At 38.5% G+C, this 18178-nt stretch overlaps 1 protein-coding gene across 1 annotated transcript; it reads left to right on the top strand.

The window, feature by feature from the left end:
- Positions 1–5742: 5742 nt before the first annotated feature.
- Positions 5743–14162, top strand: LOC131432728 (phosphoribosylformylglycinamidine synthase). The gene is made up of 2 exons (XM_058599202.1): positions 5743–7941; positions 12121–14162. Exons 1-2 carry the CDS (start codon positions 5884–5886, stop codon positions 14095–14097), a joined length of 4035 nt encoding a protein of 1344 aa, XP_058455185.1. The 5' UTR covers positions 5743–5883; the 3' UTR covers positions 14098–14162.
- The last annotated feature ends 4016 nt before the right edge of the window (positions 14163–18178 follow it).

The following is an 18178-nucleotide window of genomic DNA, read 5'->3' as shown; positions in this document are numbered from 1 at the left end:
ACCGACCCAGATCATCTTTATCCCAAGAAGCTTGCCAGCTAGCAAGAGTTCTTTGGCGAGTCGCACTATAGAATACGTTGAAGGCAATCGGTCTCTCATAAATTTCACCTTCAATAGCACCACGTTTGGCTAAAATATCGGCTCTTTCATTGCCTGGAATGGAGCAATGAGCCGGGACCCAGACTATAGTGATTAGATAATTATTGTTCAATATGTCGTTCAGGCACTGTTTTATTTTGCCCAAGAAAAACGGTTCATTCTTGCCAATCATGTTTGAGCGAATGGCTTCAATTGCACTCAGACTATCTGTGAAGAGGAAATGAGGATTTGGATATAATGTGACGATTACACTCAAACTATAATGAACTGCTGCTAACTCTGCTATATAAACAGATGCAGGTTCTTGAAGCCTAAATGAAACCGAAACATTATTGTTGAATATACCAAACCCAGTAGCCTTCTCGTGTTCGTGCTCCGTCCGTGTAAAATATTTTCTCAGAGTCAATATGCCTGAACTTAATTGGAAATATTTTTGGGATTTCCATCAAGCGTAGGTGTTCCGGGATTCCACGCACTTCGCGCTGCATGGATGTATCGAAAAATAAAGTTGAGTCAGGGGCATCCTGACACGGATAGGAATATATCTTGAAGGGTCGATTTCCTGTGACATGTGATTAAAATATACTGTCATGAATTTTGTTTGAGATTGAAGCTCGACTAGTCGTTCGAAATTATTAATTACCATGGGATTAAGCACCTCACATCTTATTAGCAGGCGTGATGAAAGCTCCCAAAAACGATCTTTCAATGGAAGAACTCCCGCCAGAACTTCAAGACTCATTGTATGTGTCGAATGCATGCAGCCTAAAGCAATTCGCAAACAACGATACTGAATTCGCTCAAGTTTGATAATATGAGAGTTTGCAGCGGAACGAAAACAAACACATCCATATTCCATCACTGAAAGTATCGTTGTCTGATACAATTTTATTAGATCTTGCGGATGAGCACCCCACCAAGACCCTGTTATTGTTCGAAGAAAATTTACTCTTTGTTGGCATTTCGTTATTAGATACCTAATGTGTCCTCCCCACGTGCATTTGGAATCAAACTACACCCCGAGGTATTTGATAGTCAAAACCTGTTCGATTATTCTTCCCATCATATGAAGCTGAAGCTGCGCGGGATCATGCTTTCTTGAAAAGACGACCAGCTCTGTTTTCTCCGCAGAGAATTCGATACCCAGATGAACTGCCCAAACGGACAAGTTATCTAAGGTATCTTGCAATGGTTTATGCAGATCAATAGCTTTGGATCCAGTAACCGAAACCACGCCATCATCTTCCAATTGTCTTAGTGTACATTGGGTTACGAGACAGCTGTCAATGTCGTTTACATAGAAACTATACAGGAGCGGATTGAGGCATGAGCCTTGCGGTAGACCCATTTAACTAATTCTGAATGTTGCCAAATCGCCATGTGAAAAATACATGCATTTCTCTGACAAAAGGTTGTGCAAATAATTATTTATAATCACTGGAAGTCCATGTTGGTGGAGCTTGTCTGAAAGAACATCAATGGAAACTGAATCAAATGCTCCTTTAATGTCTACAAATACAGATGCCATTTGTTGCTTTTGAGCGAAGGCAATTTGGATGTCAGACGAAAGTAATGCAAAGCAATCATTCGTCCCTTTATTTCTACGGAAGCCAAACTGAGTATCTGACAACAAACCGTTCGTCTCTACCCAAGTGTCGAGACGTCGAAGAATAATTTTTTCGATAAATTTTCTGATCCAGGACAACATTGCAATGGGTCTATAAGAGTTGTGATTGGAAGCTGGTTTCTCCGGCTTTTGAATGGCGATAACTTTCACTTGCCTCCAGTCAGGTGGAACAATATTTTGCTCAAGAAACTTGTTGATCAATTCGAACAAACGTCTTTTTGCGAGGTCGGGCAGATTCTTCACCAAGTTGAATTTAATTCTGTCCAACCCATGAGCGTTATTGTTACAAGACATGAGTGCTATTGAAAATTCCATCATTGAAAGGGGCTATCAATGGTACCATTGTTTGGAGAAGACTCCCTAATAATGCTATGCGTAGGAACAGAATCTGGACAAACTTTCCTCGCAAAATCAAATATCCATCGGTTCGAGTATTCCTCACTTTCAATTCCTACGTTACGATTCCTCATTCGTCTGGCCGTATTCCAAAGAGTGCTCATTGAGGTTTCTCTTGACAAACCTTCCACAAAATGTCTCCAATAGCTGCATTTCTTGACCCGAAGTATGATCTTGTACTTGGTTTCTAAAACCAAGTATTTTCAAAATTCTGAGGAGTTCCTCCTCCTCGTTTTAAAAACGTCTTGAAAGCATTTTGTTTCGCGTGCTTAGCATCTGAGCACTCTTTGTCCCACCAAGGGTTTGGAGGCCTTCTGTTAGACGATGGACCAAGAAATCGTTGGGTTTGTGCTTGTTCAGCGGCCTCCAGAAGATTTGGGTTCTTATCGATAGTTATTTTAAGGTCCCGAAAATTCGACAGTGATAGTGCAAAACATTATAATTATATTTTTGATTCATAAAACGTTTATTTCGGCTCAGTCGCTCTTCGGCTTAACGTGGCCGTATAACAAAAAAAAAAATAAAAGGAAATTCACTAGATTTCCGTTTGAGCTATTAGTAGAATATTGTCACTAATAGTACTGTTGTTTTTTTTTGTCGTGAATACGACTTACTTTACTATGGGGTGCCTTTTCAAAATTTACCCTCTGAGAGAGTGATAAGTTTTTGATCGTGAATATCTCTTGTTGTATCTAACAAATCAACATAATTTTTGCTACATGCCATCGGAAATATGATCACAATTTTTTGATAAAATCTTCAGTTTTGTGACATAATCTCAAAAAGTTCAAAATTAAACTTTTCTTAAATGTTTGGTATAAACGATTATCAAAGAGGATAATTCATAAGGCGCGTTTGCCTTTCTCGTATTTTGAAGATCATAGCTCAGTGATCTATGAAAGGATTTATATAATCTAACTACCAATAGACTCGAAATTTTTCAACTTAAACGTGTATAGCAAAAGCATTGAAGTATTTTAATAGTACACTATTGAAATACCTGTCTCATTTGACCCATGTCAACACCAGCCAATCAGAACGCGTTCTGAGGAAGAGAACAAAATATCTGCTGCTGTACAACAAATCGTTCGAGAAAAATGTTCCGAAAAGTGGTGAAAATCGTAGTGAGTTCCTCAATTTGGTCCTTCTGAATGCTAGAAACGAATCCCTACAGCATATTGATAAATTAAATTATAAATTATGCAAATCCGAAATGAAATAATCGACATTAAAATCCTGTATACGGCTATTTTTATAGCCGTTAGGACCTAACTAAAAATTGAATCAGTTTGGATTCTATCGCCAATGCGAGTAGATGTATTTTGTGCCGTTTGCAAAGCTAGTTTCGCTTCCGACAAGAGCGATTACGTCACAGCTGCCAGTCATTTGCATGGATAAAAAAGCAACGGTGGAGAGCATTACAAAAAATCAGCCGTTCTAATGGCTCTAAAAGTTTTCTGAAGTACTATTAGGATTTGTTGTTCGCAAATCGAAAGGAAATATCCTCAATTTAGTGCAAATCTAGAACAGTTTGGTTTGATTTGTGCACTTTTCGCTGTGTGAAATTCACAGTAATCGAGATCAAGTGAAGCCTTCTTTGTTTTTGCGAAAAATGTGAAAAAGGGGAATGCTTGCATAATTCATACAATTGATCAACTAATTGATATTCGGAAGTGTTAAGGAACATGTCAGTTGTTTTCGTATTCACGACATCCAGTTATGTCTCTGACATTACCCACCCGCCTTTTTTTTAATTAAAAAGATATTTTATTCAGGCCTATTTACGTACAAGCTTTACGTGGCCGATTTAGCTGAGTTTTTAGATAATTTTTTTTTGTATTGGATCTCGTTGTCACCCTTTTTCTAGGGGGAGAGGAGCTTCCATTTTCCTCCTGCGAGGATTGAGGGGCAGTTTGTTCGTGGTTCGTCTCGTCATCCATTGCCGTGGTATTGTTGTTGATTTCGTTGCTAGTTGCTGTAGATGCGCCTTGTTGTTCATTGTTTGCAGTTGCTGGTTGGTTGGAGAGTAAGTTGTTAACTGCAGCTGGTGTACTTTGTTCTATACGGGATACTGATGGTTTCGTTGAAGGGGATGCTTCATTGTTATTGGTGGCTGTAGAGTACTGGGGTTGCTTGGGGTTGATGTGAAGGAAGCACCTTTGGTATAGTTGTCTCCTTGTCCGGTTTATCACATGGCTTACCGTAGTGAACAGCTTTTTGGCAATATTGACATGTGGCCATCTGATTGTCTTAGGTAACAAGTGATTTGCACAGGATTCTTGTATCCTGACCGAAAATCACATAAGAAGGTATAGCCTTCTTCAAGTGTATGCGTAATAAACGTACGCCATTTAGAATACCGGGGAAAAAAAATTCTTTTCTTTTCCGATAGAGAGAATCTCTCCGTATTGGGACATAGTTTTGCGAATATATGAATCGGTGACGCTCATGCACACGCACTTCTATAGCACTATCTTCCATATATACTGGAATGTTGGACTTAATGTTCTCGTGCTCCACATAGTGCACATTGTTATTGTCTTTTGCGAATTGAATTGCATCCAACTCTTTATAAAACTGGATGTAAACAACATTATTTGTCTTATTGCATTGAAGTAAATGCACACGTTTAATGTCAAGATACATTTGCTCCTTAAGCAAACCTTCAAGTTCTCGTATCGAAGGTCGAATTTTGCACTGCCTGAAGTCAACAACAATTGTATTCTTTCGTGTCGGCGGTAGCTTTTGTTCGTTTGGTTCATTCATTTCGAGGTCGTTCTATTGTCCACTACACAATACTGTACTTGGTTTCTTCCGTCCCGAACGTAATCGGTTTTGTTTTATCGACTGCTATTGCTTGCTACGGTCTCAATGTCGGGACTCGAACATACGACAACTATCCGGGTGGTCCATCCTACTGTTCGCTCGAATCTAAGCGTTAAAATCTATCAGACAGGTTTCTAGATATGTTTGTTGATTCTTTTTTCATACAATAGTGATATCATGTTTCATGCTACTGTGAATAGTGGCTCTCGCACGGAACAATAATTTTTTTTCAATGTCAAAACTACAATAACCATAGTGATAAGCTTCTTTTCAATTTTGAATTATCTAAGACATTTAACTAATCAAAGCAACCGATGCGTGAACAAAATTAAATAGAATGCTCCGCATTCTATGAAAATTTGATTGCATGACAATATTCATGTTAATTCGATGTAGTTTCAACATTGATTGACACGTGCGAGGTCCAGCCAACCTCGAAACGGAATATTATCCAACCGTGATTCATATTCAAGATGCGCCCGTTCCATCCTGGGTAGCAAATATTCTAAACAAGATCTGATTTCTTTTGAAACAACAGGTAAGACGAAACCTTCAAACTGGTTTGTTTGTGGGTATTCAATTCTGGCAAACGGGTAGTATAGCACATGCTGCTAGGGTAGAGAATAGCTGACGCTTGGGAAGCATGCGAAACTGGAGCCATGGACAGGGGACGGCAAGATAAGAAGTCGCGCGAGGGCAATACAATCGACAATTTTGCTTTACACTCCCTACTTCACAGCCGGTCGAAGATGGTGTGAGTAGAATTATGCTTCTGACGCTTCGTAGCAGACAAATAAATAGCAGTCATCGGACTGGCGATAACCCGCATGGTATTTGATTAAATATATTACGGGAGTGATCATCATCCAGATTAGTTAGTTGGTTGCAGAACGTTTATTCGGAAAGTATTTCTTTATTGCAAGCGACCAGTGAATATGGTGATTATTAGATTCTTCTGCCCGGTGGAAGAGGCAAAGCGACAGCAATTATTGCAAAACTTTAGAAAAGTTAATCCAAATGTTGTTAATCTCCAGATAGAGAAGTGTTATTATGTGCAGAACTCAAAGTACAAACAGTTTCCCGATGAAGTGGAGAAAAAATTACGATGGATTTTGAAAGGACCGCAAGAAAAGGACAATCTTTCAATCCAAGCACGCCTGAAGAAAACTTCCCCCAATGAAGAGCTGATTGAAATTGGACCGCGATTTAATTTTTCGACGGCGGCTTCTACTAACAGTGTCAGCATTTGTCACAATATTGGACTAACCTTCATTGAACGGATTGAGGTGTCATTTCGATATTTGCTTACACTGGGAAAAGCGATCGCCAGAGATGGTGGTGAACTTGATCGCCTGATCGATACGGTTTGCGATCGGATGACACAATTTCAGTATACGGAAGCAAATGTTCCGCGTAATAATTTCTACGAGAATTTCACGAAGGCCAATGAGAACTGGTATGTAGTTCCAGTTTTGGAAAAAGGAGCCGTTGCTCTGAAGGAGGTGGACAAGAAACTAGGGTTAGCGTTCGATGACTGGGATATTCAGTACTACACCAATTTGTTTAAAAACGTTCTCAAACGCAATCCCACAAATGTGGAACTGTTCGACTGTGCCCAGTGTAATAGTGAGCATTCACGTCATTGGTTCTTCAAGGGAAAAATGGTCATTGATGGCAAGGAGGAAAGGCAATCACTGATTGAAATGATAATTGATACCCAGAACCATTCCAATCCAAACAACACAGTTAAGTTCAGCGATAACAGCAGTGCGATCAAGGGCTACACTCACAAGGTACTACGAGCGAATAGGTTTGATGAATCTGGTCCCCTTGAACTGAAATCTGTAAATTCTGATCTGATCTTTACGGCAGAAACTCATAACATGCCTACTGCGTTGTCGCCATTCAGTGGAGCAACAACAGGCACGGGTGGGCGAATTCGTGATGTTCAAAGCATTGGCAGAGGAGGGTTGCCAATTGCCGGGACCGTTGGATATTGCGTGGGGATGTTGAACATTCCAGGTTACCCATTGCCCTATGAGCAACAGCTCGAATACCCACCGTCGTTCGCCAAACCGTTGAAGATACTGATAGAAGCCAGTAACGGCGCTTCGGACTATGGAAATAAATTTGGAGAACCGGTGATTTCCGGATTTACCATCTCATTCGGGGTTGTAACCGAAGATAGTGAGCGACTGGAGTATGTTAAACCGATTTTGTTCAGTGGAGGTATTGGAACGGCGGAATCTAGCCAAATGCAGAAAATTAATCCAAAGTTAGGAATGTTATTGGTGAAATTGGGTGGGCCTGTGTATCGAATTGGTGTTGGTGGTGGGGCTGCCAGTTCCGTTGAAGTGCAAGGTGACAACAACAGTGATCTGGATTTCAACGCCGTCCAGCGAGGTGATGCTGAAATGGAAAACAAGCTTAACCGCGTTGTTCGAGCTTGCATCGAGATGGGCGAAAAGAATCCAATCCTAGCAATCCACGATCAAGGTGCCGGTGGGAACGGAAATGTACTGAAAGAACTGGTAGAGCCGGGATGTGCGGGAGCGGTAATCTTTTCCAAAGAATTTATTCTAGGAGATCCAACAATCACCTTAATGGAGCTGTGGGGAGCTGAGTATCAGGAGAACAATGCTGTTCTCGTTGCTCCGGAGCACCGGCAGCTTCTGTTGGACGTTTGCGAACGTGAACGGTGTCCAGTTAGTTTTGTCGGATTCGTCACCGGAAATGGATATGTGTCACTGGTGGACGACGCCATCAATGTCAGCAAGTATTCCGAGCGTGAGAATCGCCCAAAATGGGGTAGTTTACCCTTCGATATGCATTTGGATCACGTGTTAGGAAAAATGCCACAGAAGGAATTTCGACTACAACGAAAACCGATGAGACTGCCCGAGTTCGATGTCGGAAGTATTTCGATTTTGGAGGGACTGAATCGAGTACTGTCTACCGTGACTGTCGGTAGTAAACGGTTTTTGACTAACAAGGTAAGGTGAATTAGTTTTATATTTGTTTATTCAAATTTCGAATGGAAATCCAGTAGTACTATTTGAAACTTTGCATCATTTTCGATATTGTTTAGTGTCCGATGAGAGTATGAATGTAAAAATTTTCTTCCTTTTCTTGACGTGGAAAAGAGTGAATGATTCTCAAACCAAATGCTTTTAGTCCAGAATAATAGACACACTTAGGCCAAACAATGCGCATCTCCCACGAACCATTGATCGATGATTCAATAGTAGCTTTTCTTACGAGTCTAGCATACCACCCCATGATCACTGGTTAACTACTTTTTAACTCACGCTTTCGTGAATATCAACATTTTATTTAACTTATTTTGGAAAATCCGTTTAAGGAGCAAGAATCTTTGCAAGCGTATGAGTAATGCCAACAATGTGTGCGTAAAAACAAATTCCGGCGATTATTTTCCTGATTTTACTCAATAAATCTTCAATAGGGTTGAAAATTAAAACAATCGGTTCATACTGCTTAAAATTGCAATTCAGGAAAAGCAAAAATCTTAGTCTAAAACTCTTCCGTTTTCCTTAAAACTGCTTGAGAAAAATTATTTCAGTTTCAGCTTACTTCCACTGACACATTTGATTAGCAACAAACACATTCCTATATGGATTTCCTCTTGCAGAAATTATTGCAATATAAAAATTTACATACCTTCTATAAATAAACCCGCAAAAAAGAAACCTTTAATTTAACACGCGAAAGGTAATGGACATGTAATGTTGTCGTAAAAATAAATGTTTTCTCGGAAAACTGCTTTTGTAACCGAAAATATTTAGTTTTGTTTATTTTGTGTAGCGCAATCTAATACAAATGCATTGAAGCAGTGTTGCTAACTTTTTTATTAAGGAGTTAGAATCTACATTCATAAAATGTAAGCAATTTTCCATCAAACGTTGGTGAAAAATTGATCAAAACTGATATTTCATCCAAGATGTCAGGCTTACAATTCATTTGAGAATAAATTATTATGAAAAAAGATTGTTTGAAACTCAATCGTGCAATCCATTTTGATAAACTCGGCTCACTGCATATATGAATACACAGATCTATGGCATACGTACCAAATAAAATGTACGTAATACACAAATTACCAACACAAGTTAACTTGGTTTACTCTTGATCCTTAAGTATTTTTGAATGCAGAGCAGGATCAAAACATTGAGAGAAACAACCGAACCGGTAATGCAACACATCCTTTTTCCAAGAACCGGATAAAAAACTTTGAATGCAAAAACCAGCTCTTCCAAAGTTTTTACCTACTGCCGTTGTAGACGTTTACTTGTTTGTTACGGGTAACCTGTTTTGTTTTGCGTTCCTACAGCGACAGTCGGTAGAAACTTTGAATGCAAAAATCGGATAAAACGACGGGTAGATAATGTCAGAGACACAACCGAATGACAAGAATACGAATTTGAAAGATCGTTCAAGCAGTTTACCTTGGAATAACCTGTTTCAGATCCAAATCCAGATCCATTTCCAGATTCAAACCCAGTAATATAATAATTCCAGGTAAAGAATCGGTCCAAGAGCAGGATCTGCAACTAGATCTGGGTCAATAAGATAATAAGTCTGGATCCACGTTCAGTCTGGATCTGAAAAGAATCTAGAACTAATATGGTAATTCCCAGTTCAGTTTCAGATACATAGATTCATTCTAGATCAGAGCCTGCTCCTCTGGACCTGGATTCTGCATCTGAGTTCTAGACTTAGGCCTAGATTTTGTATATGGACGCTAAACCAGGATTCTGGATACATGGTCTGATTTCTGGGCTTGAATTTTGCACCTGAATTCTGAATCTGTACTTATATCACGATTCTTGACTAGAACTCTAAATCTGGATTCTGAACCTGAATTTTGAACCAGGATCTGGATCGTAGACCTCGATTCTTGATCTGAATTCAGAACCTGGATTTTTAATCTAAATTTTAGAGCTGGACTTGATTTTGGGATCTGGACCAGAGTTCTGAAGTTGGATTCGGAAATTGAGTTCTGGATCAGAATTCTGAACCTGTATTCTATACCTGAACCTGGATTCCGAACCGGGATTTCAATCTCAGCGGGTCCACCGAAAATCATGATTATTTTCTTAAAGTTCATTTTTATTTTTGATCGTACTTTTTGATGCATAAGTTTGCATAAGTATTCTTCATAACCAGAAAGGACAATTTGCATCTTTAGTTGGCCATTTTAAATCTAGCGTTACTTTTGAGATCTTAGTAAGAATTAGCAGACATTTTCAAAAATCTTTATCTAATAAACGATTGGTTAGATTGATTTAGTGTTTTCGGCAATGTTTCAAGGAGTGTTTTAAAAATAAGCTATCCACAAATTTTTCTTTCAAATTATGATTAAAAAACTATATTTTATTCAAACTAAAAATTGATAATTATTGTACGAGGTTAAACTTGAGCATAATGAAACCGGATGAAATTTAAGTTATTCCTTACCGAATTTTCGAACTTTTGATCGAACGCTCTTCATCAAGTTCCGGACAAGTGTTGCATCGCATTTTTTGGACGCTTGAGCCCTAATTTGTTTGAACTCCTGCATGTCCCAGCTGGTTTACCAGTCTTCTTGAAGACCATCTTCACGATTTCCCAGTAACGTTCGATGGGTCGAAGCTGAGGGTAATTTGGTGGATTGATATGTTTGTTAACGAAATTTATACCCTTTTTCGCAAGCCAATTGAGAGTGGTTTTGGCATAGTGAACCGACGCTAAATCCAACCAAAACAGTGGAGGTGTACTATGCTTCTTATATAAAGGCAGCAATCTCTTCTGGAGACACTCAGAATGATAGATTTCTGCATTTATAGTTCCGGTAGAGTAAAAAATGGTTGACTTCAAACCACAGGAAAATATTGCTTGCCATACCAGTACCTTTCGACCGAATTTCTCCACTTGAATCGACTTGTCCGCATCGATCACATCCTCCCCAACGACGACAGTAAAGTATTATGGACCTGGAAGAGTTTTTGAGTCCTCCTTTACATAAGTCTCATCGTCCATCAAAACGCATGCATCCGGACACTGCAAAAGACGCGAATACAATTTCCGGGCCCTTGTTGCTGCTCGCTTCTTCGGTTCTATACTTAGTTTCGAGATTTCCTGCTTCTTGTGGGTTTTCAGGTGATTTCGCCTCTTGATACGCTGGATCATTCCGACACTCGTTCCTGCTTTTTGGCCAAATCACGTATTGACATTGATTTGTTCTGCATGAACATGCTGGTCCTGTTTCGGGTTGGAAGAACCGGTTTTTTTGCCTCTTCCTGGCAGCTCATCCGAAGAATAGTGTTCTTCAATCTTAATTATGATGGTTTTTACACTGGCATGATGACTTCCGAACCATTCTGTCAGTTTTCGTAAAGTAATACCCTTCTCACTTAGCCATGTGTCCAGAACCTTAATTTTCACTTCCTTTTTAATACGCGACATTTTGAAACCGCAAAATTTCAACAGCACAAACAAGTAAACAAACGAAGGCTCACAGCCAATCGCACAGCATGCTGTGATCTGAGCATAAAAAACCATCACAAATACATGCGTACACTGAAGTCTTTTTCAAGCGGATTTTCAAAGTGCGGTTTTCTTGTTTTGCCTTAGAAATGCAAGAAGCGTTGAGATCTGGTGTTATTTCGAAATTCTCTTTAAGTTATTTCGCCTACACTTCAAAAATTTCCAATATTTAAAAAAATAATCTTTTGAGATTAGATCAGATCTCGACGTTTTATGCATTTTTAAGACATTTAGCATAAAAAAATTTCGGGTAAGTTTCGGGTACTAAAACCTGAAACCAAATCTAAGCCGAACTAGACGAAAATTGACCTAAATATGGGAAAAATGTCTCGATAGCCAAAAAGATACATCAAATTTGACTACACATTCTTTGTTCAAATAGTACAATTCTTCGTGTGAACAAATATTCCAACTTGCTTTTTTTGTAATGACTGGAATTTTATCAAACTTTTGTATAACTTCGAGTAAACACTGGGCGTTTTCGTATGGATTCAGATGTTTAGAGAAAAATAGAGAATATTTAATAAATTGGCTTGCTTTGAAAATGTTAAAAATGGTCAAGATTCAAATGAAAAAGAGCATATTTTAGAGTAACTTCAATAATCACTATATACTCTTTCTCGCCCTAGGTGGATCGCTGCGTCACAGGACTAGTCGCCCAGCAGCAGTGCGTTGGACCGCTGCACACACCGTTGGCCGATTACAGTCTGTCGGCGGTATCGCAGTTCGGCGTCGAAGGCATAGCCAGTTCCATCGGGACTCAACCGGTCAAGGGTTTGGTGAACAATCCGGCCGGTGCCCGGATGTCGGTGGCGGAAGCCATCTCGAATCTAGTTTTCGCCGGTATCACCGAGCTGGCTGATGTGAAATGTTCCGGAAACTGGATGTGGGCTGCGAAGGTCGATGGGGAAGGTGCCAAGCTGGTGGATGCTTGTAAGGCCATGTGTGACATTATGAGTAAACTAAACATTGCCATTGACGGTGGCAAAGATTCACTTTCGATGGCTGCCCGCGTTCGGAACGAAACGGTCAAAAGTCCGGGAACGCTCGTCATTTCAACCTACGCTCCATGTCCGGATGTGAGGGTGAAGGTTACACCGGATTTGAAGGCTGCTGCGTTGGGTGTGGAAACGACGTTGGTGTTTGTTTGTATTGAAAATAAATTCAGACTAGGCGGTTCCGTATTGGCCCAATGTTTTGGGCAGCTTGGCAATGAAACTCCAGATCTGGATAAAACCGATATACTTGTGCAGGCTTTTAAAATGACACAGACGTTGTTGAAAGCCGGAAAGTTGCTCTCAGGCCATGATGTTAGTGATGGTGGTTTGCTGGCTTGCGCTTTGGAAATGGCATTCGCCGGATTGGCAGGACTGAAATTGGATTTGACGGAATTATTCAGCAAGTGTGGCAAACAATTTGGAACGGATATACAGCAAGCTTCTATGTACATTTTATTTGCTGAAGAATGTGGTTGGATTATCGAGGTTACCTCAGAAAATGTATCTTGTGTCACGGATACATATCAATCAGCCGGTGTCCCTTGTTTCATCATAGGTCATGGTTACAAAACGGACATTCATGACAGCGGTTCCGCTTCGGTTGTAATGCGAGGTCAACAACTACTGAAGACTAGTATTTTAAGCCTATTAAAGCAGTGGGAAAGAACAAGTTTTGAACTGGAGAAACTTCAAATGAATGAACAGTGTGCAGTACAAGAATACGCTTCGCTAGATTTCCGGCGTGGTCCGACCTATTCCTGTACGATTAATCCCGATTTGGTATACACTTCTAAATTGATAGGAACAAAACCACGTGTAGCTGTCATCCGTGAGGAAGGTACCAACGGGGATCGTGAAATGTCCGCAGCACTTTATGAAGCCAACTTTGAAGTCCATGACGTGACCATGAGTGACCTTCTGAATAGGAAGACATCTCTGGATAACTATCGCGGTGTCATCTTCCCTGGTGGATTCAGCTACGGAGACACGCTCGGTTCTGCCAAGGGTTGGGCTGCCTGCATTCTATACAGTGAAGTGTTGGCTCCTCAATTCCGAAACTTCAAATCCAGAAAAGACAGCTTTTCTCTGGGTGTTTGTAACGGATGCCAACTGATGGGTTTAATCGGTTGGATATCGGCAGATGAACAGATGAACTCGATCGATGTTCCGGATGTCGCTTTACTACACAACAAATCCGAACGCTTCGAATGCCGTTGGAGCACTTTGAAAATCGCTCCAAGCAATTCGATTATGCTAAGAAAAATGGCCGGAAGTATTCTCGGATGCTGGGTCGCCCACGGCGAAGGACAATTTTCGTTTAAATCACAAGCAATCTTGGATCAGCTGAAGCGCAAAAGTTGTCTTGCCGTGCACTATGTCGATGATGACGGTGAACCGACCGAAGTTTATCCGATGAACCCGAACGGCAGCGTCGAAGGCATTGCCGGAATTTGCTCGCCAGATGGGCGGCACCTGGCCATGATGCCGCACCCGGAACGTTGTGCCCAGATGTGGCAATGGCCGTACACATCCAGCGGGTTCAGTTATCGAACGTCACCGTGGCATTCCATGTTTGCCGAAGCTTATATCTGGTGTAAGCAAGATTAACTGTTAATGTTCCTTGACTTTAAAATTATTATACTAATAAATCTGATTTTTCGATTTACTGGAAATCGAAGATTTTTTTTTGCCGTAACCTAAAATCCGAAACTATCTGCATTGGATTTTGTTTTCGTCCTATTTTGTAAAGTTTGTAACATGATTATACGATTATTGCCATTGAAATTGTCTCATTAAAACATTTATAAAATTCTATCTTCGGTCATTAGGATTGTGAGCTTATCAAAAAATCTAATAGTAAATATCGAACCAGCAGGATTACCACCTCCGATGCATCCCTCGCCCGGCAGTAATTTTATTTAGGAAAAAGGCGGGTGGGTAATGTCAGAGACATAACTGGAGAACGTGAATACGAATAAAATTGACATGCCTCATTCACACTTCCGAATATTAAAAATCGTTCGTATTAGTATAATGATTATGTGAATTTTGCAACATTAACTGCTTCGCCTCCTAAATCGTAACGATGCTTCGATACTGACGTATGACATTCTGACGACAAACATATTGTACCACTCAAATAAAACCGAACAAATGAGAGTAAAACATTTTGAAATTGAAAATAGATATTAAATTATATAACTACTAGCTGACCCGTCGAACTTCGTCTCGTCCAAAAATTAATTGTTCGAATTTATGGTTTTGGATAACACTATGTGGTTTACGTTTTTCTCCATTATTTTTCTAATTACTTAATCTACTATCAACGAAATTCGGCACACATTCGCTTTAGCTCAAAAAAGAAATATCACAAAAAATTAGTGTGAAATTCTTCTGTTAAGCAAAAATTTAACAAATTCACAGATTTCTATTCTGAACAGTCCGTTTTTTGAGGAACAGGTACTCATACATGAATGTTCACCCGACAGAACAACAAACTATCCCGGGTAGAAGTGATTTGCAAACCAATAACAAATTCTGTTATTAAAACCAAACATCTCAATGGTAGAAATTAACATTATTTAGTTTGAAATAAGAGTCAAAATATTAAAAATCATAACAAAACCTGCATGAGAAAATAGTTACAAAATATCAAATTCTGTCATTGTAATATGAAACCAAGAACAAAATATTTATAGAAGACGAATTTCTCAATTATTTTAGTTTCTAGCATTCAGAATAGAGTAACATCATAAGTATTTCTCTTATCTGATTCTGATGCATTTTTTTCAATAGTATTTTATTTGAAGATAGAACTACTGGATCAATTTACTTAATGAAATTGGAATAGCTCATCAATAATGAAATAAGATATTATAACTAAATTTGATGTTAAACAGATATCGTAGAATTTTTTGATTCCTTGGATGCAATATCACGAAAATATCAAGTATCGCTATGATAACATAGAAACATCAAGCCAAGATATGATGGTAAAATTTGTTATTATTTTGATCTTTGTTTGCTATTTACAACTACCCGGGATGAAGCAGTTTCTTATACACAAAAAAATCTATTTTTGTGTTCGGTAATAATTTTTGCGGCAACGATCTGTAAAATATTATTTTTACTGAAAGAATTCATTCACCACACGCAAATAAGTTAATTAATAGGATGGAAATATGTTTTGAAAACAAAATTGCTCTTTCACAGATCTACAAAACGAAATTTCCCAAAAACCAGTAATACTTTACGGGTCAAGACGTTTACATAGGATTTAGGATTGTTTTGTAAATTTCGCCGAACGTCGGTATTGAATGATTAAGAAGTCAGTAGAATTATGACAGATTGAAGTTCTACTCTCTCATTCAGCAAATAAAACTTTTACTGAACGGATTACCGAATGTTTAGCTGTTTGAAAGTCAGTAAAATTGTACCGACATCCGTAAAAAAAGTAATTCGGTGTGTACAGTTTATTTAACACTGATATCTAATAGTCACTTACTGTGTGCGCATAGTCTAATCTAAATCATTAGGAACAAAAAGGTAAGGAAAATCTCTTAGTTTGACCTTAGCGCTTCTACAGCACGATCTTTTCATTGATTCATTAAAAAAATTCTAATTTGTTGATTTTGCCCAATACTATTCATCTGCCTCCATTGAACACCCAATTTATCAACTGGTAAATGATATCAGAACAGTGGTTTTGCTAGAACATATGACATACCATTTCGTCATTAAGTCATTTGGCAAGCAATAATTTTGATACCCAATTAAGCACGTGGTTCGACGTAATGACGAATCACATCACATCACATCAAGTATGCATGTGAAATCTTCACACAAAACACCTCGTAGCGCGCCAAACGATTTTTTCAACGATCTAGTATTCCTTTCTTCGACGGCCAAACACTTATGCAACTCGTTATGCGCCAAACACCTATCGATCATCTAGCAATCATTGGCGACTTTTTCAGTGGAAAATTCCATTGTCCATACAAAATAACTTTATTAATTTTTCCCACTTTTCCGGTAAGTTTTTCTAATTTTTTTGATGTACGAACCCGGTGGGGGTAAAAACTGATCAAACAAAAAAAAAGCATCTCAATCCGTCCATCCGTTCTTACGTGATGCGATTACAAAGAATGATCTCTGCATTTATATATATATATATATATATATATATATATATATATATATATATATATATATATATATATATATATATATATATATATATATATATATATATATATATATATATATATATATATATATATATATATAAGATATATAAGATATAAGATAAGATAAGATAGATAGATATATAAGATATATTGAATATCGGTTCAGAAGTCAGTGCCAAAATTCTGATTCGGAGTGCAGATCAAAAATGTTCAGAATTCCCAGAATCAAAGTTCTGAATACGAATTCCGAACTTAAATTAAGACACTACATTCAGTTCCAAAATCTAGCCAAGAAACCAGTTCCGAAAGTCTGATTCCAGAATCTAGAATTAGGATGCTGTTCCAGAGTCTTAGTTTGAACATTGGAATCTGTATTCTGGAACTAAATTCTGTAAATAAGTTCTAACCCTTGAAAAAAGATTAGAAATCTGGTAGACCAGAATTTTTAACAGAATTTTCCAAGGTTGCCAGAAATACCATCAGTCATTTTTCAAGCTAATGATTAATCTGCCTTTTGAATTACTTTACCCAAACAATTATTTTCCGAACTGTTCAGGCTTTTGCAAGACTACAACTAAATCAGTTCTTAAGACTATCTGAAATATCAGTCCTTCTTTAGACTTACTCAAACTAGGAGTGTATTCCAAGACTATTATTTTATTATATTAACTTCAAAAAATTACCGAACCATTCTAGAAAAAAGTATACACCCAAACCTCCATGTACGTAATAATTGGGACTTCGTAAAAAAAGTTTACGTTATTTGGAATCTTCAACGCAAAAAAAATTACGTAATTTGGAATTTTCAACGTAGAAAAAGTTTATCCTGTGTATGTATATGTACGAGGTCTGTTCAAAAAGCTCCCGGAATTTTTTAATTGCGCGCGTCTGGAGAGTCCGGTGGTCAAATTTTTTTTTTATTGTGTTGGTACATATGTCCCTAATGTATGGTGAAATTTTCAGCTGTATTCGTTGTTTACATTCTGTCTTGTAGCGGCTGGTGTAGACGTGATTTTTTTAGCTCGGCGATTTTTGTTAGTTTAAACAATGGAAGAATTGAAGAGTCAAAGAATTTGTATTAAATTTTGCGTGAAAAATGAAATAAAGTGTAACCAAGTGTGCGAAATGTTACAGAGAGCCTACGGTGAGTCTGCTATGAAAAAACAAGTGTTTACGAGTGGTATAAGCGTTTCCAAGATGGCCGCGAAGACGTTGAAGACGACGAACGCTCCGGTCGACCCAGCACATCAATAATCGATGAAAATGTGGGAAAAGTGGAAAAAATGATTATGGATGATCGCCGAATCACTATTAGAGAAGTTGGCATATCAGTTGGCTCATGCCATCATATTTTTTTAAATGTTTTGGGCATGAAACAAGTGGCAGCAAAATTCGTTCCAAAACTGCTTCTGCTTATTCGTGATTTTTTGGCTAAAAACAAGACTTTAATCATGCCCCAACCTCCTTATTCACCAGATATCGCTCCATGTGATTTTTTCCTG

This window comes from Malaya genurostris, chromosome 2 (assembly GCF_030247185.1).
Source record: "Malaya genurostris strain Urasoe2022 chromosome 2, Malgen_1.1, whole genome shotgun sequence".
Taxonomy (NCBI): Eukaryota; Metazoa; Arthropoda; class Insecta; order Diptera; family Culicidae; genus Malaya; species Malaya genurostris.
This window is presented reverse-complemented; position numbering and strand designations above follow the sequence as displayed.